This window comes from Canis lupus, chromosome 3 (assembly GCF_011100685.1).
Source record: "Canis lupus familiaris isolate Mischka breed German Shepherd chromosome 3, alternate assembly UU_Cfam_GSD_1.0, whole genome shotgun sequence".
Taxonomy (NCBI): Eukaryota; Metazoa; Chordata; class Mammalia; order Carnivora; family Canidae; genus Canis; species Canis lupus.
Genome location: NC_049224.1, coordinates 29,551,447 through 29,572,530, shown reverse-complemented (window position 1 = coordinate 29,572,530; position 21,084 = coordinate 29,551,447). Strand labels below are relative to the sequence as shown.

The 21,084-nt window shown below is 43.7% G+C and overlaps 1 protein-coding gene across 9 annotated transcripts in view; it reads left to right on the top strand.

The window, feature by feature from the left end:
• PDE8B (phosphodiesterase 8B) overlaps positions 1-21,084 on the top strand; it is a 304,031-nt gene that overhangs the window by 188,765 nt on the left and 94,182 nt on the right. For 8 of the 9 annotated variants that reach the window (XM_038532501.1, XM_038532499.1, XM_038532500.1 and 5 more), the window contains exons 7-10: positions 6,582-6,660; positions 10,090-10,230; positions 11,749-11,837; positions 13,963-14,023. In XM_038532501.1, coding sequence (XP_038388429.1) covers positions 6,582-6,660; positions 10,090-10,230; positions 11,749-11,837; positions 13,963-14,023 — 370 coding nt within the window. The remainder of the gene's footprint in view (positions 1-6,581; positions 6,661-10,089; positions 10,231-11,748; positions 11,838-13,962; positions 14,024-21,084) is intronic. The other variant, XM_038532497.1, reaches the window with a different exon arrangement.

The following is a 21,084-nucleotide window of genomic DNA, read 5'->3' as shown; positions in this document are numbered from 1 at the left end:
CACACTCTCAGACCCCAATTCCTTCAAACTATCCCCCTCAAGTAGAGAGAAGGGCAGCGAGGAAGCTCTTGTCAACCTATAGCCCCTGGAGGTAGTGGGGGCAGTCTTTAGCAGCTCCAGCCTGTATGGATGCCAGAAGGTCCTTGGCACGGTTTCTCTGTCTGGCCAACCCAGAGTTCATGATGGTTTCAGGCTCAGTGAAAAATAAGATAGCATCTCATTGAAAATGACTATACTTATCTTGATTACTTAATTTACATCCAAAGAGGACAAACCATTTGTAAACTTAATTTTTTTTTCTGCCATCCTTGGAAGTAAAATGGAAGTAAACCACAAAGGCAGGCTTTTTTGGGGTTTACCCTGGTTAGGGAAGTAACTTTTTTGATGGATACAGAGCTTTAAGAAATAGTGTTGGGAAGGGTGCCTATGTGGCTCAGTTAAGCCTCTGCCTTCTGCTCAGATCCTCATCTCAGGGTCCTGGGATCAAGCCTACATCGGGCTCCTGCTTTGCAAGGAATCTGCTTCTCCCTCTGCCTCTGCAACCTGCCCCCTACCCCCACACACACCACCACCACTCATGCTCTCTTTCTTTGTCTCACGAATAAATAAAATCTTAAGAAGAAGAGGAAGAAATAATAATGTGGGGATAAACAGTCACTTTCTTAGGAAAGTATTTTTTTTTAAGTCAAACTAGTGGAAATTCAGCTAGTTTAGCAGTCTTTAGTGAGGAATATTACTAAGGATTTTTGAATATATAAGTGAAGTTTAAAGCCCTTGGTTTTTTTTGTATCCTTGTATTAGCTTCAGAGAACTTTATAGAATTTTTCAAGAAAACTGCATTGCCTTCAGCAATTTATGTATGTCGTATATTGCTTTTATTCCTTGGGGTCTCTACTGTTTTGAGTCAGGGATAAAAAGACTACTTTTCTTTTTCTTTTTTTTCTTTTTTTTAATTTTTTATTGGTGTTCAATTTACTAACATACAGAATAACCCCCAGTGCCCGTCACCCATTCACTCCCACCCCCCGCCCTCCTCCCCTTCTACCACCCCTAGTTCGTTTCCCAGAGTTAGCAGTCTTTACGTTCTGTCTCCCTTTCTGATATTTCCCACACATTTCTTCTCCCTTCCCTTATATTCCCTTTCACTATTATTTATATTCCCCAAATGAATGAGAACATATAATGTTTGTCCTTCTCCGACTGACTTACTTCACTCAGCATAATACCCTCCAGTTCCATCCACGTTGAAGCAAATGGTGGGTATTTGTCATTTCTAATAGCTGAGTAATATTCCATTGTATACATAAACCACATCTACTTTATCCATTCATCTTTCGTTGGACACCGAGGCTCCTTCCACAGTTTGGCTATCGTGGCCATTGCTGCTATAAACATCGGGGTGCAGGTGTCCCGGCGTTTCACTGCCTCTGTATCTTTGGGGTAAATCCCCAACAGTGCAATTGCTGGGTCGTAGGGCAGGTCCATTTTTAACTCTTTGAGGAACCTCCACACAGTTTTCCAGAGTGGCTGCACCAGTTCACATTCCCACCAACAGTGTAAGAGGGTTCCCTTTTCTCCGCATCCCCTCCAACATTTGTTGTTTCCTGCCTTGTTAATTTGCCCCATTCTCACCGGTGTGAGGTGGTATCTCATTGTGGTTTTGATTTGTATTTCCCTGATGGCAAGTGATGCAGAGCATTTTCTCATATGCATGTTGGCCATGTCTATGTCTTCCTCTGTGAGATTTCTCTTCATGTCTTTTGCCCATTTCATGATTGGATTGTTTGTTTCTTTGGTGTTGAGTTTAATAAGTTCTTTATAGATCTTGGAAACTAGCCCTTTATCTGATATAAAAGACTACTTTTCGATGTTTTCACAATAGATAGGATTAGAAAAAGAGGGGTTTCGTTTTAATTCTTCAACTGTGCATTATCTGCAGCAGAAATGAATGGCTGTCCCCTTACTGCTTTGATAGGTGATTCCCTCATATAATTTTCAGTAACTGAGTTTGGAGTTTTCTTCAGCCACATTCCATGTGATGGCCCATGTAGGATGTCAGAGGTGCCTTGTTGCCAGCAGGGCAAAGGCAGGTCTGGCTATTTGAAATAAACATCCTCAGCAAGTGCAAGGGTTAAAAGAAAGGGCTGGTTATTGTGCTGATGAAATTTGCTTAGAGCCAGGGCCCTGAACATTCTTGAAAGGTCTCAACAGATTCAAAACTTGGCCAGGTTCTAAGTACATAATACTATGTAAATCCTGGAACTTCTCACCCCTGGATAGCATGGGAGCTGGTTGGAGGAGTACCCATTGTGGAGGGCATGATGAAAAGGCTAAAGGTAGCAATGCAAATCAGTGAGAAGTTGGTGAATGGACCTGGCCCAGGCAGGCAGTGATGTCAGGAAGGTAGGCTTACCCCATGTGCGGATCCCTTTCCACAGCGGCTTAAGGTTGGCTGGTAAGGAGCCTCTCTTCCCTGGCATGAGCAGCCAGCTAGAGAGCAGCCCCCTGCAATGGGGAAAGGAAAGGAAGTGTTCTTCGCAGACCAGAGATGGACCAAGTGGTCACTTTCTTCCATTGCTTTTTGGCTGGTTCTGCCTCAAGCATCTCTAACTTCCTTCCCTTTTTTGGAGAAGGGTGTGTGTGCATGGTGTGACTCTTTCTGCATACCCTGTGGCCCAGTGGTCAGGGTGAATGACCCATTCTATCATCTCCTCAGCTCCCTCCGCATTCAAGGACATCTAAAGAACCCACCTGCATCTCAGAGTCAGGCAGGCAACTCTGTCACTCTCTGCAGATGGGGAAAATGAGGCTCTTTATTATACAATGCCAGAATAATTATAGTCTAATTATATAATACTTTTCTTTGCAATTCCTCCCCCAGCTGCAGCTAAATATGTGACATTACTAGCATTCTGCAAGGACAGTCTGTACTGCAAGGATGATGTCAAATGTTGAAGGTAGACCCTTTTGTCCAGGTCTTGGTGTGTGGTAATCATATTTAGCCAAGAAAAAAAAGGAGGACTATGTGATCAAACAATTACTTAATTTTAAAATTCCATGATAATTTCTACAGAGAAGAAATAAATCACATCTCCATATGCTTGATCAATTACCTTATCAAATAGGACAACTCATGAAATGGGGACTGCCTGGGGAAATATGGGGTGAATGATGACCACTTACCTCTACTAATGTTTCCATCTCCTTTCTGTGAAAAGAGCTATATTATCCAAAATGCAGATAAGATTTAGCTGCTTACCCAGAATTTAAACTGATCAGTTTATACTAACACAGTACCAGCAATTATTTCATATTAGTTGATATCTGTTGGCCAGGACTTAGACCCAAATCATCATGTTTAGTTGATTCCCAGTCTTAAGATGGTAGGAGTCCTCAATTTCAAAAAGAATCAAAGTCTCTGAGGGATAGAACCTTGTATTCCATGGAATGCTACACTATTCACTATCAGTAGATAGTTTTTAAGTATAAAGTAGTTTTTAGAGCACTTTATACTGGCATGGGCCCGGGTGACAGGCCCTGTGCTCCAGGAATAGAGTCCAAGCTGTGAAACCTGAAAGTAAGTGGTCCCTGTGGCATTGCAACCCAGGACTGATGCTGACCAAGAACACGTCTGTGACCACCCTGGCTGCCTCCCCTTCCCTTTTCCTGCTCCTCCTGGACCTGCTGGGATATGGATTTAGGTTCAAATATAGGTTTCCCTAAAGCCACCACCTTGCACAGTCCTACCTTGTTGCAGGCAGCCTCAATTTGCGTGTGTTTTGAGTAGATTCTAGGGTATCCTTGGTTAAGGATCCAGGAGATAATGCAAATCAACCATCCCAGCCCCAGTGACAGAGGAAAACAGTGAGAGCCAGGGAGACTCTTGAGATGATCATAGCTACCCAGTATGTTGGTGGCAGTTTTGGAGAGGGATTCAGGCATCCTGTTGTTCAGTCGGATTCACTCGGCACCCCATCACACCACTGTTCTTTGTCGACGTCCTGCTAGGACCCCTGTAATATTTGCAGTGTCCATTGAGAAACTTAAAGGGTCTTTTACAAGGTGAGGAGAAGTGGTTCCATGGCCTGTACTTCATGGGTTTCCGTATCAAGTTTACCTTCCCTTTGAGCTTTTTCCAGTTTTTCAACTTTTCAACCTGAAAGATAAAAAATTGTATCTGAGCTATAGTTACATGATTCCTAGGAACAGAAAATTAATACAGCTAAGGCTCTTCTGCATGAAGAGTATTAATAATTAATGCAAGCAATTAAATTCCCAAACTCTAGGAACATGATTTAAATTGATTACCTCATTTTGCTGCAGGTTTATTTAAGTAGAACCATCAACTAAATTGGTTTAAAGCCTAGGACTACATGGTGCAGTCCAGCATGTCACTGGGAGAAAACAGTCTGCTGGCCCTCCTCACGGTCTCCTACCTTGAGTCTTGATAACAATTTGCTTTGTTCCATTGGCCATCACACTGAAGATTTTACACTTTAAAGTCTTACATAAGGGCAGCTCTTGAATCGACAAAAGCACTAATACTCTGAAAGTACCTGTTTAAATGCTTAGGTGAGGCGTACATACACTTTCACAAAATGGGCAACAGAGGAATTGATCATTTGATAAAGTGTGTTATAGCTTGATTATCCAGCTCTCACATGTAGGGATTATTCCACACAGAGTGTGCTTTTCCTCATCAGACTCCTGGAGGAAGGGAAACACTCTTCTGTGCTGCCAGGTTGGGTTCTGGACCCACATGCCAGGAAAATACTACTGATAAGACTAGCTCTTGTCTCTGTGAAAAGCAAGTTAGTAGTGACTTTGGTAATAATTTAAAATCCTCTTTTATTCTTTTTTTCTTATTTTAAAAGATTGTGTTTACAGATACATGGTTAAGACAGTACATGGTTCAAATTAGTTAGACTGGAGCAGTTTAAATAAGAAAACCTTATTGGACCCTTCAGGAATCTCAGAGAAGTTAGGCTTACCTTCTCAGCTCACCCTATGGTGATCGCTTATTACTCACCCATACTGGTTACCTTCGTCTCCACAACTGTAGGACTCTTGTACCCTTCAATGTGCTAAGATCTTTTACTCCTCGTGCTGATTACTTTGCTATTCTTGAATACGGTTTTTGGTTAGATATTTTGAGTATACTCCTGAGAAGAGATAGGTTGTGATTCACTTTTCTTCTCACCAAAGCCCTTTGAAAGTGTTGGAGAATAAGGAAATACTGCTCTGGGGTCTTACAAATAATAATAAGGACTATATGCTGAATTCCTACATTATCCATAGCACTTTGAGAAATGCCTCACATAAACTATTTTGATTTTTTCAGCAGCCTGTAAAATGGGTGTTGCTGTTCTCATTTTATAGATTGGGAAGCCGGGGGCCAGCCAGGATAAAAAGTTGCCCACGGTCCCATAACTGGCAAAATACAGAACCAGACTTCACTCAGTTTTTTCTGCCTCTACCTTGTCAATAGGTTAAAACAGGATGGCAAAGTTGGATGCCTCTGTGAGTGGGGAAAGTGAATAACATCTTCAGAGTATGTTTTATAAGAAGCAACATCAATCAAGTAAATTTGCTTTGTTTTGTTTTGTTGTAATGGGTAAGAAAGCCCTCACTGGGGTTCTTTAAACAGCCTGTACGAATAACAAAGCTCTAGTAACCAGCTACATACTTTCTGTGTTAGGTAGTAAATTACTTGCTGTATTTAGAGCTCCACTGGATTAGAAGGTACTGAAAAATCTAACCAAGAAGCTGAGAAGTGGAAATGATTTCAAATATTCCCCTTGGACAAAGAAGGTCACCAAGAAGGGCCTCCTGGGGGGCTCTACGCCTAACCAGGTGGGGGGAGTTGAGTCCTGTCTGCCTCCGTCAGGCCAGTGGGTGTGGTTGAAAGCAAAGTGCCATATAAAGGCTTGTTTATCAGGGGTCACGAAAGTAAGAAAGGAGGAGAAAAATGTTCATCTGTTGCAAAAGGGCGAACAGAATGCCTCAGATTCAATTTGGGCTTAATCAAGTTCTCCTCATTGCTGGGGTCTTGACTTTTCCATGACCATTTCGTTCGTGAGGAACGAAACACAACAGCTTTGACTTAGACACGGAGCCTAAAGAGACAGTCTCCTGCTATCTGGTCTCTCGTGTTCAGTATTAAGGTTTCACTCAGCACCTATGTGGTTTGTTCTGTGATACGTGAAGACTTTGCTGGTTTCCACGTCTTCGTGTTATAGTCACAGAATACTTGCTATTCTTTTTTTTTTTTTTTTTTTTTTTTTTTTTTTTTTTTTATTGGTGTTCAATTTACTAACATACAGAATAACACCCAGTGCCCGTCACCCATTCACTCCCACCCCCCGCCCTCCTCCCCTTCTACCACCCCTAGTTCGTTTCCCAGAGTTAATACTTGCTATTCTTGATTCAAACTAGTTTAGTTCGAAAGGCTAGCGTGGTTTTTTTCCTTCAAAAAGGGCATTGTTTTAATGAATTTGGGCAACTGTTTACTTTGATAAGTCAACACATGAAATGCTGATGGTTTTATAGCAGCACTAATGTCCATCTTTTGCAACTTTCAGGGCCTGTAATTCAGTGTTTACAGCATTAGACCACTGTCACGAAGCCATAGAAATTACAAGCGATGACCATGTGATTCAGGTATGGAGACACTTCACCCGGAGATGTCAGAATAGAACCTTTCAAGTTTGAGCCATCCTTTATTGAGGAGCTTTGCCATAATCCTTATATTTCTGTTTATTTTCTTTGGCGAAAGAAACATCAAAGTGTGTAAAGAAAACTGATGGACTTAGTTTGAGAATTAGATATGCAATAAGAATGAAAAATTATTTAGATTAAGAACCTGTGACTTCTTTGACCAAGGTAGGGCAGATCTGTTGGCGATTTGTAAAGACAGCGTTTACATTACATGGAAACCTGTCAGAATTGTAGAGTAAGTGCTTATAAATGCCTTTAGGAATGAAATATTTTCCAAGGTACTCATGTATTTGCCTCCAGTTGGTTTATAATCACAGAGCTGGCTTGTATGGGAAAGTTGTCTTCCAAAGAGAAAGCTTTTTTGAAGTAAAGTCATCTTACTATATTTGTTGGAAGGTAAGACGTTTATGCTTAAACAGTAGTCTGAAATGTAGACTTTTCCATCAGTGGATACCGGCCTGCCTGCAGTTGGTTTGCATGACGGCACTGAGTTTACAGTTGGAGCACTTGCTGTCATCAGTACAAACCAAAGACCGTGCCTCACGACAGAGCCCCCCGCTGCACACAGACACACCCTGCTCTTGTACCCTCAGCATCTGCCCTGCCTAGGCCCTCATAAACAGGTTCATAACGTTATCCCCTATACATTCAGGAACTCTATAAAAGAGACACAACTGTCCCATAATACAGATGGGGAAACTGAAGCCCAGCAAGATCAAGGAATTTACTCAGGGAAAGCCCCATTTAGTAAGTATTGGAACCAAAATACATAGCCATGTCTTTCTGACTGCAGAGCTTTCCTTCCTTTCCTTCCTGGTTCCCTGTTTGATTGTATTTATAGAATTTTTCTGGCTGCTCCTTGAGGTGGGTCTGAAAACTTCCTCATGTTGCTGCCTGTGACTGCCCGCCTGCACACACTCAGGCCTGCATCCTGGACTGCAGACCGAGACATGTTTGCTACTGACATCCCCCTCACTTATATCCAGGCTAGCACCTCAGTTCCATTCATGGAACACATTTGCTTTGTACCCCCCTTTGACAGGGGACTGTTGGGTTATGATTTTTATAATGAGTAGGAGGGGCTCCCTGTTCTCCCTGCTTCCCCATTTCTAATCTCATTGGTAACTCCTTGAACAGGAAACAGAGTCCTTCATTCTGTAGTGAGCAACAGGTGGTTTATCTCTGGGGGAGGTAACGTGGGAGTGTCCTCCCCTCCCCAACGCTACCACGAACAGGAAGAAATGGACTACGCACTGACAAATCTGAATATAAAACTCTAAAGCAAGGAGAAAGAAGTTGAAGAGAGGGTATTATATGCCAGGGGGAAGTAAAATGACATTTGTGTCCCGCATTTCAAGAGGAGTCCTCGTGGACGGGGTGTCTCACATGTGTTCTTACCCCATAGCAGAGTCCTTCGGACACTGCCTCTGAAGAGCACGTGCCTCTGTGTCACTGCTTCAGAGGTCAAGTGGGAACACTTCAATTTAGGAGCAGTACTTACCTTTTGTCCATCCATCTAAACTATTTACTTTATGACATTTACGTGCAGCTTACCATGTACCAGGCACAGTACTAAGCATTTTTACATTCTCATGTAATTCTTAAGACCATTTGATGAGCCAGGCACTACCACTAGAGCCATTTTACGGGTGAGGAAGCTGGGCACCAGGGAAGGCCAGCGGCTTGCCCCCAGTCCCAGAGCTAGTCATCGGCAGAGCCGGGATTTGAACTTGAGGGTGTTGGCTCCAGAGTCCAAGCGCCGGAGTACCTGCTGCGTTCCGAGGTTGCAGGAGCCCTAGCAAGAGCAGAGAGCCATGACTTGTACCCATATTTTCAACTTAATAATGAAGGTAGAATAAACACACAGGAAAATGTAGGAGGATTTTGTCAGCAAGGAAAACAGTACATATATCACATATTTACTCGACAGTCTTGAGGATCCAGAGAGAAAGCCTAAGGTGCCTTGCCCTTGGGGATTTTTATGTCTAGTGGGGGAGAGAGAGAAATAAACAGAAATTTGGACTGAGCATGAGAAGTCATTAGAAAGCTTCACGGGAGGGAATGCGAGCCTGTAGGAGTGGCACCAGCTCAGACTGGGCAGGGGGTCAAGCACAGCATGCGGGGGTGGGGTGGTGAGTGGGATTTGGCGAGGCATGGAGATGGGGAAGGAGCGTTGTAGGTAGAGAGAGCAGGTGGGCAGAGGCCCGGAGGTGAGAGGAAAGCATAGGCAGCTCAGCCCGCAGGGGCAGGCCAGCCTGGTGGGCAGAGGCCATGCTGCGTGGCTACTGCAGGGGGGTGCACACCCCATGTTAGTGACGGGAGATCAACCAAGACAATGTCGCCACTACCCCCTTCTGTCGCTCTTACAAGGCCACATGCTAAGGCTCCAGAGCAACTTCCCAGCCCCTCCAGTGCCCAGGTTTAATGTGTCAGTAGAGGCTTTGTTCTTAAGGGAACAGGTCCCCAAGAGTCCCTGCATTATCAGGCTCCTTACCGCTGCCATCAGAGCGGAGCGCAGGAGTGATGCTGATGACAGCTTGCAAGGATGTGTCTGAAGCAGCAGATGGATGGGCATGATGTCCAGAGAAATCCACGACCTAGAGGCCATACGGTCACATTTGCCCCATGTTCTTTGTCTTGCCCCCTCTCATTCAGCATCTCATCTGGTGATTATTCTTTGAGAAGAAATTGGAGGGTAGAGATGGGAGCCGGGAGTCAGGCAAGGGAAAAGCTCTGAATTCCAGGGCCCTGGGCAGGAGTTTGGAAAGAAACGTGTTAGTCTGCTCGCCTCGGAATGTGCTGAGGGGACCTCTTCTCACGCCCACGTGTGCCCAGCATGAAAGGGCTGCTTTCTGCCCAAGTTGTTTAATCAGATTTATCGTTGAGGTTAGATGGGAAGTGGCCCCAAGCCATAGCGTTGGTTAGTAGATAGTGGCAATTAGAAAGGAGGCATGAGAGATCAAATCTCTGCCTTGCAGAGATGTGACTAATACAAGCCCATGACCTGTTGAACTAATTAATTTTTATTCTAACTGCTTTTTATTTTTTGAGTTTTTTATTTCATGGGCAATTGAGGATGAATAAGGCCCACAAGAGGCTGGCTCTACAAGATGAGGGCTTCTTGTTCTTCTCCTGGTAAAGAATTTCTTCCAGTATCCTCTGGTGTGCTGAGTGAATACACTGCTGCTCGGGAGTGAGGCAACTAGTCCAGGAGGCTTAGTGATGTGAGGGGGCCAGCTGGCAGCCACATCAGAGAGTGCTCATCTAGGGAACTTCTTATTGATATTCCAGTGTGTTCCTCTGGGTGCCAGCAAGCACTTGTGGGGGTGCACAGCTTACCTACCCTGACCTATAACCACCTCCTGTTCACAGTATGTCAACCCGGCTTTTGAAAGGATGATGGGCTACCACAAAGGCGAGCTGCTGGGGAAAGAGCTCGCCGAGCTGCCCAAAAGTGATAAGAACCGGGCAGACCTTCTCGACACCATCAACACGTGCATCAAGAAAGGCAAGGTGGGTGAAACAGGCAGATCTGCAAACCCCTCCTGGTGCCTTTTTTCCCTGTGAGTTCTAGGTGTCATGTCTTTAAGATGAGCTTCTTTCCTAACAGGATAACTAAGTGAAAGATCTCTTAGGTTTGCAAAGTAAGTCCATTTTGGGGTTAATTTTGGACACCAAATGAATCTGGTACTTAGGATGATACAGAATCTAATGGGTTTGCATAAGGAGAGTTTATCCTTTGGGTGACTGTATCCCCCTGTCATTGCTGCAGTATCATTCCTACCTCTGAGCAGAGTGCCACCCAGGCAGCTGTCACGTTTTTAGTGTGTCCAGTGTTGGGGTGACTCGAAGTATGTCATATCAATATTTACATAGGGCCCAATTCTTGGTCAGTTTCCCTTTTTCTGTTCTCTTTCCTCATCACAGTTGGGTAGAGACCTATAGCTCATTCTCCCTGTCATGTCAGTTTGTGCAGCTGCTGAAGGCAGGGCTGTCAGGGCCGTCAGCAACTTTCCCCAAGCCCTTCCCTCCAAAGGAGGAGTGTGGCTCCTATTGCTGGACCTCCTGATGCATTTTCTTTTAAGCATGCAGAATGCTTTCTCAGATTATTTCTCTCATCTTGCTTTCTCTGATGTGAAGTAGTTACATAAGTACTGTATTCTTTTAATTGGGGACCACTTTTTAGGAATAAAATAAGTTTGGGTTTATATGACAGGCAACATTGATTTTTTACAAATAAGAGCAGTGAGCTGAAAATGGAATTGGGACATTATCAAGTACTCTAAAAAAATTTTTGTCAGGAGAGTGACCCCAGTGTACATACCAGTTAGCTGCCCTTGGGAGAGAGGAGGCAAGAAAAGGCTGTAGAGAAATTCAGATTCTGATTTATTCCCTCCCTCCTAGAAATAGTGGAGGTGCCAGAGGATCCCCCTTGAGGACACCAGGTTCTTTGTCCCAGCTGGTTCCCTGGGTCCAGAGGCAGCAAGAATGTTCATACTCTCCTTTGCTTGATTGATGGAAATTGCTAGGCGCCAGACTAATCCCAGAGAAGTCTTAATAGGATGCTCTGTAGGAGAGTCAGATGATAGGTTTCAAGGAAAAATTAAGAGATAGGAATTTAGAACCACATTCTCCACTTCCTAATGTGGGCAAATCAGTTAGAATCTCTGAGCCTTGGCTTACTTATCTATAAACTAAGGATGATAATATCAAGCTCAGAGGTTGCCGTGAAGATTTTAAGGGAGACCCTGTAACAATACCTTGACCTGGTGCTGCTACACCCATAGGACTGAGAGTGGAAACTCAACCCACTCATCAACTTGGACACTGGAAGGCCAGTCTGGAGATGGACATGTTGATCTTTGGGGTCTTTGTGCACGGTGTCCACGAGTCTTAGGTAGTAATGGGTGCAATGGATGCAATGATAGAGCGGTGTTTTTGGAATGGTATTGCTTAACTTGACAAGACCCTCTGTAGAAGTAGCTGTAAACTTTGATGGAAGGATTTTAAGAGCTCTCTTTGTCTATGTAGGAGTGGCAGGGGGTTTACTATGCCAGACGGAAATCCGGGGACAGCATCCAACAGCATGTGAAGATCACCCCAGTGATTGGCCAAGGAGGGTGAGAGTGAATTTCTTGATCCGTTTTAGTTGAAGGGTTCCTTCTTTAGAAGGGTTCAATAGGCATTTGGGTTTGCTTATTGAAATGCCAGTGTAAGCATTAGACCCACCAATATGGTGGGTTGGGTTGTACGTAGTATATGCCGGGGACAATTCCATGCAGCTGCCAACAGCTCCCAGACATGGCTTCCCCTCCCCTTCTCTTCTACTGTTTATAGGCTTTACAAAGCATCTCCCCAGCTGCCCACCTTCACTGGGTCACCTGTGGTTCCATCATCCCCACTGACCTCTGTGTTTAGGCTTTCCCCTGTTATAAAAACAACAAAACATCAGGGCTCACTGGCCTCAGTCCTGCACTGGAAGTCAGTCTACTCTCCTTGAGGCACTGGCTCTGTAGTGGTTTTCTCCGGGCTGGCTCTGGGTTTGTTCCACAAGGCAGAGAGCACGCTGGAGGTCACAGTTACATAGGGAAAGGGGTGTTTGACCACAGGCTGAGGTGATCTGATTTCATTTAATCTCAGATTATCAGACAAGACTATTTAAGAAGGTAAATACATAATTTCTTTTCCTTCTCCCAGTTAAATTTTGTGAGAGGGTTTACAAAGCCAAACAGGATCCCCAGACAAGAGGTCACTGAGGAGCCTTTAGTAAACTGGCTTGAAGGTCAACATTAGCTTCATAGCATGGATTATAAGAGACCTACACTGTTGTGTGATGTTTTGTCAGGCCAGTAACCAGAGTGGAGAGTCTTGCCTATGACTCTTATGACTACCTGAGTTCTTTCCAAATTGTTGGGTGGTTAACAGACACACACACACACACACACACACACACACACACACAATGTAAATTGAGCAAAATGCTTATATTTCATTTCCTCTCCAATTTTACTTGTTTATTAAGACTTGAAATTGTTAACCCTTGGTCCAGAGACCATACTGTCTTGTATTTTCTGCCATTTAGGTTCCCTCTGGGTGGTGGGGCCCTGGCAGGCCTGACAAGGGTTATGAGCATAGACAGAGACCTTCTGCATCCCCGTGGCTTGGCCATTTCCACCAGCAGTCCGTGCTCAGTGCCATGATGGCTGTCACATTGGTATTATCATCATCCTTAGACCATCTTCTCAGAAAACTTGAGCTAAGATTGACTGTGTGTGTGACCAGAATTCTTAGGTAACCAAGGCAGAGGAGATACTATTGCTTGGTAATTTCTGTCAGAATGAATTTTTCTGATCTTCCTGATTTTACAGATAAGAGAGAAGTTCTTCTGTCTAGACACAGTGCTATTTTTCTCCCACTTGTAGGCAGTGCACTATCAGAGGAAATTCTTATTAAGAGTAGGTAAATCTTACCTCTTCCTGTTTAGTGAAGCTCATTACAGAATAACCAGAATTTTCTATGCTCTCTTCAGTCTTCCAGAGAAAATTGAATCAAAGGAAGAGAGACAGAGGAGACTCTTGGCTCTTCCTATATAATCTCACAGAGTTCTCTGGAATTCCTGGCTCCACCGTCAGTAGAAAATCTACCTTAAAGTGATTTTTGTGCAGGGCTGAGGCAGCGATAGTCTTTTTCTGGTCTCCCTTGTGGTCACGAGCAAGATTGTAGGCTGTTTTGGGATTCTGTCCATAACCTTGAAATAAGACGAGTTTTCTCTGCCTGAAAAATACTGTCATTGTGATGACCATGCCGTCAAAGGATATGAAATATTAATGTAAGAACAGCGACTGTGTAATCTGGTCATTGTCCAAATGAGTCTTCTGCTTTTTTATAAGCTGTAAAATTATTAGTGTCAGCAAAATTAAAACAAATTTTATCAGGAGTAGCATTTCATCCTATTGCTGAAGATAGCTAGGAGACAAGCTTCAGGAATCTGTTGCAAAATGAAATACCCATTAGGAAAGTGTTTCTGAGCCAACTGTGACTAAAAGAGAAGCATAGCTTCTCAAGGCATGTGTGGGCTGTGTATGAAAAATGGGTTTTCTGTAGAGTAGGTTTTGTTTGAAATTTTAATCTGCCCTAGCATGGACCCTGGGTTTGCTTCAAGAAATTCTGTTGATGTTTTCATTTGCTGACTTGTTGAATCATCTCCTATCTGACTCACTAATAACTGATAATTTATGTTATTAGGAAAATTAGGCATTTTGTCTCCCTCAAGAAACTGTGTTGTACCACTGACAATAATAAGCAGGTATGGTATTCAGTTTCCTTCCTTTGCTTTGTCAGCTTGACCCCGCATTACATTCTCACCACTGTTACCTGCTTGTCTTTCTCCATAGCTCACTGTAGTTGTCCGTTTAGGAGGTTTATGGCAAAATTAGGCTCCTTTGACAAACAGTTAAAAAAAATTTCCTGCAAGCTTCTGCTGCTTTATTAGTAGTGCACATAAGTTATGATTTAGCTTCTGGCTATGCAACTAAAAACTAATATATTTTATGAGACCATAAAATTCTTCTTCCATACAAAGATGTTCTGTATTTTTCTATCTTAATTTCTTAAGCAAATGAAAAGCCTATATGTATTTGAGCATTTCATGCATACAAATTCATATCAAAAACAATCATTTCAAGTTAGTAAAAATTAACATTGTGAGCGCTGTTTGTTTGTACCATTATATCATGTACAACAACAATACATTACAATCTTGTCTTCAGGAGTAACAGAATTTCAATAAGTTGCTATACTTAAGAACTTTTAAAGATAGTTTTATCACAGGGAGAAATATTGATATTGGTACATATGTATTTTAAGTTATACTTTTAATACTGAATTATGTGTATTTTCACTCATACTTAAAAGTTTATTGGTTGAAAAGTAAGTGAAGAAACATAATTACCGGTGACCTGTGTTCGAAAATACAAAATATAGCCTTTGATGTAGATGGAGATTTTAAAAGAAGAGATAATACCTTGAAAGGATATGAAGGTCTTTGGGGCCTAATAAATTTTAGGGGAACAGATTGGGGACTTGGAAAGTGTGGGCTCAGATGGTGGAGGCTGGCCAGGCAATGAGAGAAACTGCCCCCCGCCCTCTGCCTTGAGTATGCAGCTCCCATGGGGAGGCGGGCCTGGGTACAGTGAGCTGTGCAGGACTTTCAGCTGGTGTCTCAGCCCATCAGAGGTACCCATGTCCCCATACCTTTTTTTTTTTTTAATAATGATTTGATACTGGTAAATATTGTAAAATGATCACACAAAAGTCAGGTTAACATGTATCACCAGACATAATTACAAAATTTTTTCTTGTGGTGAGATCTTTTGAAGCCTATTCTCTTAGCAACTCTCAAGTTTACATTACAGTGTTAGCAATAGTCACTGTGCTCTACATTATATCCCCATGACTTAATTATTTCATAAGTGGAAGTGTGTACTTTTGACCCCCTTCACCCCCACCCCCACCCCCACCCCATCTCTAGCAACTAGCCTGTTCTCTGTATCTGTATGTTTGGTGTTCTTTTTGTTTTCAGCTATGCATGGAAGTGATACAATATGGTATTGTCTTTCTCTGTCTATCCTTAGCACAATGACCTCAAGGTCCATCCATGTTGCAGCAAATAGCAAGTTTCCTTCTTTCTGATGACTAATAATACTCCATTGTATATATATTCCACGTTTTCTTTATCCATTCATCCGTCAGTGGACACAGGTTGTTTCTGCCTTGGCTATTGTAAACCACGGTGTAGTGAACATAGGAATGCATATATTCTTTCAAGTTAGTGTTTTCATTTCCCTTGGATAAATGTCCAGGAGTAAATTGCTATAACATATGGTAGTTCCATTTTTAATTTTTTGAAGAACCTCCATAGTGCATGTGCCAATATGCATTCCTACCAACAGTGCATGGGGGTTCCTTTTTCTCTGCATCTTAGCCCACACTTGTCATTTCGTATCTTTTTGATACTAACCATTCTAACAGCGGTGAGTCAATAACTCCTTGTGTTTTTTATTTATATTGTCCTGATGACTAGTGATGTTGAATGTTTTTGCATGTACCTCCTGGCCATTTTTAATTCTTCTTTGAAAAAGTGTCTATTCAGATCTTCTGCCTATTTTTGAGTCAGATTTTTTTTTTGTTTTGCTATTGAGTTATGGGAGTTCTCTATATATTTTGGCTATTAATGCTTAACCTGATATGATTTGCAAATATTTTCTCCCATTTGATAGGTTGCCTTTTTGCTTTGTTGATGGTTTCCCTTGGTGCACAGAAACTTTTTAACTTGGTAGTCTCAATTGTTTATCTTTCTTTGCATTTGCTTTTGTGTCCTGTCCAAAAAATCATAGCCAAGACTGATATCAGGGAGCTTAGCCTCTGTGTTTTCTTCTTGGAGTGTAATTTTTTCAGATATTACATATGTTCAAATATTTCACCCATTTTGAGTTGATTTTTATTTTTTATTTTTTTTAAATTATTTTATTTATTTATGATAGGCACACAGTGAGAGAGAGAGAGAGAGGCAGAGACACAGGCAGAGGGAGAAGCAGGCTCCATGCACCGGGAGCCCGACATGGGATTTGATCCCGGGTCTCCAGGATCGTGCCCTGGGCCAAAGGCAGGCGCCAAACCACTGCGCCACCCAGGGATCCCCTGAGTTGATTTTTATATATATTCTAAGATAACTGCTCAGTTTCATTCTTTGGCATGTGACTGTCAAGTTTGCCCAGTACCATTTATTGAACAGACTATACCTTCTCCATTGTATATTGTTGGCTTCTTATAAATTAATTGACCATATATATCTGGGTTTATTTCTGGGCTCTCTATTCTGATCCATTGATCTATGTGTATGTTTTTATACTAACACCATACTGTTTGGATTACTATAGCTTTGTGATGTAGTTTAAAATCAGGGAGCATGGGGACACCTAGGTGGCTCAGTGGTTGAGTGTCTGCCTTTGGCTCGGGGTGTGATCCCAGAGTCCCAGGATGGAGTCCCACATCAGGCTCCCTGCATGGAGCCTGCTTCTCCCTCTGCCTGTGTCTCTGCCTCTCTCTCTTTCTCTCTCTGTGTCTCTCGTGAATAAGTAAATAAAATCTCAAAAAAAAAAAAATCAGGGAGTGTGATGCCTCTGGCTTTATTATTCTTCAAGATTGATTTGGCTATTCAAGCGAAATATTCTAGAATAGCAAAGGGAATCATGCTTTTTCTTAAGATTTAGTACAACATAAAATGCCTCTCTCAACACTGAGAATTTCATCTAGAATCAGAAAGTTTTCATTTAATATCACCATCACATAGAAAGGCAAGTCCTTGGAGACCTCTGGGAAAGGAAAGGAATTGACCTGCATAGAGAAAATAAATTCTCTCAACAACCAAGCTCACACATTCTGGGGGGAAGGATGAGGTCTACATGAAAGATGACATAGATGGAGGGAGAGGTGTAGGACATCCTGGTGGCTCGTTAGAGGCAGCCTCCTGAACCCAAGCAGGGCCAGCCAGCCTATCATGGGCCGTGAAGCTACCATGCAGAGTGCAGACCCACCTAGGCTCATTCATGCTCATGCCAGAAATGAGCCAAGTACAGTCCATGTCCAAAATCAAGCAGAGCCTTTGCCTACCAACCTAGGTTTGCTCTCCCTCCTTCCTCTCTTTATCAGTCAGTCGATCCCCAGTCTCCTTGTCACCAGACTCCTGCAACCATGTGAGCCCAAATTCTGCTTATCCTTCACGGTCCATCCCAAGGAATGTCAAGTGCCATGCCCCTCCTGAAGCCCCTGAGTACCTTCTTTGCTGTGTATCACCTGCACTGTTATCATGGCTCTTTGTGTGCCTAACTGCCCTCTCCTCTCCGGTGGGGTCACCAGGGTGTCCTTGTCTTTGTGAGCCTATCCTGCCTGGTGCATAGTAAGTCCTGCAGCTGTTGGTTAGCCTGAATGGAATTCAATGTCAAGTTCCTGGCTTCCTGCCACTTTCAAACCCTCTCTGCTTCACAGAGAAAAGAGGCAATCCCTTCGTATATGACTTGGGGATACAGAAATCACAGGGCCACCTCTTTTCTGATGCTCTAAATAGAAACGTCTTTATTGCTGTGAATTAGCTGCTGTTCTGAGAAGAGTGGAAACGCAGAGCTCGGATACCCTGAGCCATTGACGTCACCTAATGGTGCAGCACAGGCCTGGAGAGACACTTAGATTTTCCAATAACAAAGAATTTTTATGTCTCTGGCTAGCCACAGTGTTTTTCCTCCTCATCTAAGGAGGCTGAAGTGAATGGTGATGGGTCTGTGACGGGAAGGGCTCCCCAGGGGGTGGGAGCAGCCTGTCTGAAGGCGGTTCTGGCCCTGCTGCTTTCTGGAGGTTAGCCTTGACGTCAAGAGCCGCCCATGGGTTTGCATTTTAACAAGGAATGAAATTGCAAGCCAGGGTGCTATCTTCTGGTGGTGCTTGTCATCAGCAAGGACCCCCGTTCCTGTGTGAGCCCTGTAGCTTGTTGCCAAGGGGCTGGAAGTGCTCAGTGAGGTTTGTTGGCTGTAAACAGCATCTACCCTTATACAGCACACTCTTGCTCCCCAAATGCGTTTTAAACACATGAGCTGGAGCCAGGGCTGGTCTCTGCCCCAGAAGCTGTGGGGGTTCCAGACAGATAAACTGTACTAGAGTACAGTGCAGGGGGAGGTATGACCCAAGAGCAGGAGAAGCACAGATGCAGGACCAAAGGAGACTGGCTAGAATTTTTTTTAGGTGTCTTCTAGGATGAGGGGCAACAAACTACACCCTCCAGGGCAAATATGGTCTGTTTTATATGGAAAGTTTTAGAGGAATATAGCCACTCTTTGTTATGTTGTGGTCGCTTTCCCACTACAATGGCACAGAAGTTACCACAGACACTATGTGGCCTATAAAGCCTAAGATATTTACTCTCTAGCCCTTCATAGGAAAAGCTTGCCAGCCCCATTTCTAGAGGATAATTTTCTCTTTGGACGACCCCCTTTCCTAGGCTGGGGACAATCTGTCTGGTATCCCAGCAATGATCCCCTTCATGCACACATTTCTTTGGGCCCTTTGCCTTCCTGCCACCCCTGTGCCCTGGTGCAGAGCCTGTCTCAACCCGTTTATATGAATAAGACATGAGGACCTATTCCCATAAGACTTCTGCCTTTTCATGAGGTCTAAATCCAAATCTGAATGCATGACTCAAAGTGGAATTTTAGGGACCTGCTACCATGGTCAAGCTCGTATAGGGAAAGGAGACTTCTAGGATCCTGCTTTCACACTAGCTTCTGCTAAGCTGGCTGGCCAAAGCAGAGAGGCCTCAGCCCTGGTGTCCCTACAGTGCCCACCTTTGGTGCTTCCCCCATTCTCGCTTTTTCCTCCAAGCCTTGGCCATGAGAATATGGAGAGCACAGCCCTCCCAAAAGCCAGCATGCCAGTGGCAGGCGTGGGGCCTGGCAGAGACTATGGGAAGCCAGCAGGCAAAAGGGTGGCAGTGCAGCTGGGAGTGTTGTGTCCTTTGGTTGGCTCACCTGGTCTCTTTTCTCCTGGATGGATAGCTCATAGGTCATGGAGAAGACTTCGAGAGGTGTAGAGGTTGCCTGTCCAGTAAGAGGAGGTTGTTTGTTTTGGAGAAGTCAGGGAGCACAGACACCCATGAACAGCTCCAGAAAATATTCCCTGTTCCTTCGAGTTACAGCAGAGGAAGGTCCGTGACCAGGCTCAGAGGAGGCACGCTGCTTTCTGGCTAATCAAGGTTGCAAGACAAACCTGGGTGAGAATGGAATAAGAGCAGCAGTCTGACCTGCCTTTTGCACAGGGCTTTTCAGACCCGGGGGGTGGGGAAGTGGGGAAATACCTGATTTTGGAATTCCCCTTACAACCTCTACATCCTCATTTCAGGAAGAAAAGTTATTTCAGCAATGAAAAAACAGGGAAGGACATAATCTCTGAAGGAGTAGCTATTGAACTTGAGTAAATTTGGCTTATTGGAAAAAAAATTTTTTTTTTTCTATTGCAGACTGATGGGAGCATTGTCACAGCCTAACATCAGCATGGGGATGGACATTTGGGGGTCATTGCTTTATTTTTCTAAAAGATTCATCTGTTTAGAGAGAGTGGTGGTGAGGGAGAGAGAAAGCTGACTCCGCGCTAGGTGCGCCTGACATGGACTTGACGCAGGGCTTGACCTCATGACCCTGAGATCATAACCTGAGCTGAAATGAAGAGTTGGATGCTTAGCTGACTGAGCCACCCAGGCGCACCTGGGGATCGTTACTTTAAAAGCACTTTCACCTATATAACTTGTTTTAGAATAGTAGGGGCCGAAATGGGAGCTGAATTGTCCAAGTTTGCTGTGATGGAAACTTGCTTTGAGATCAAGTTTTGGAGGTTCATTCATATTTTCTTTTATAGTATGCTATTTAATCGTGAAACTATAAAGATTAGGGAAAAATAGAACCTACTACAGTAATAATGCATATGACTAAGCCTGCCAGAAGTGCCTAAAACAAGATACAAAGGCTATAGAGTGGCAGGGAGTAAGAAAGGAAAAAGAACAGGTCTTCAGTTTCGTGAAGGGTTCATGTGGGGAAGGAGGGCCTGGGTCCTGATGAAGGCAAAAACAGTGGGAAGTTTTAAGGAATAAGATTAGACTTAACATTGGGAAGAATTATTAGAATGGACAAGGCCTCTACAAAGTTTGTGGGTACTGACTGAGTCCATCACTAAGGGAGATATTCAAATAGAACCAGTCTGAGCATTCAGTAGGAAAAGCTGTCTGGAGAGGTCACCCACTGGCCAGAAATGCAACTAGATCAGTGGTTCTCCAAGTGTGGCTCCCCAGAGCAGCAGCAGCCCTAGGAATCTGCTGGAATTGTGAAGTCATACCTACAGAATTGAAACTCCATGGTTGGGCCTAGGTGATCTGTTTTAAGAAGCCCTCCATGTGATTCTGACTCACTCTGAAGTTGAAGAGCTACTGGACAAGATGAATGGCTGCCAGACTCTGATACTATGAGCTCTGGTCACTGGTTCATGGATAGGGTCTGTTCTGGGTTCAATTTAGTCAGAAAAGATTTTTTTTAACTCCTGGCCATCCATTCCTCCCCTCCTGAGTATGGGGCCCCAGACCCACACTGCTCAGGATGCCGCATTGCAGAGGACCCCCAGCTCTCCTCCAGCCATGCCCAGCCTATGCCCTAGACCCACCTGTCCAGTCGTGAAATGTGGCTAGTTAGAGGTGTGCATGTAAACTGCATGCTCAAATTCAGAGACTTAGTATGAAAAAGAATGTAAATTATCTCATTAAAGGTATTGTACACT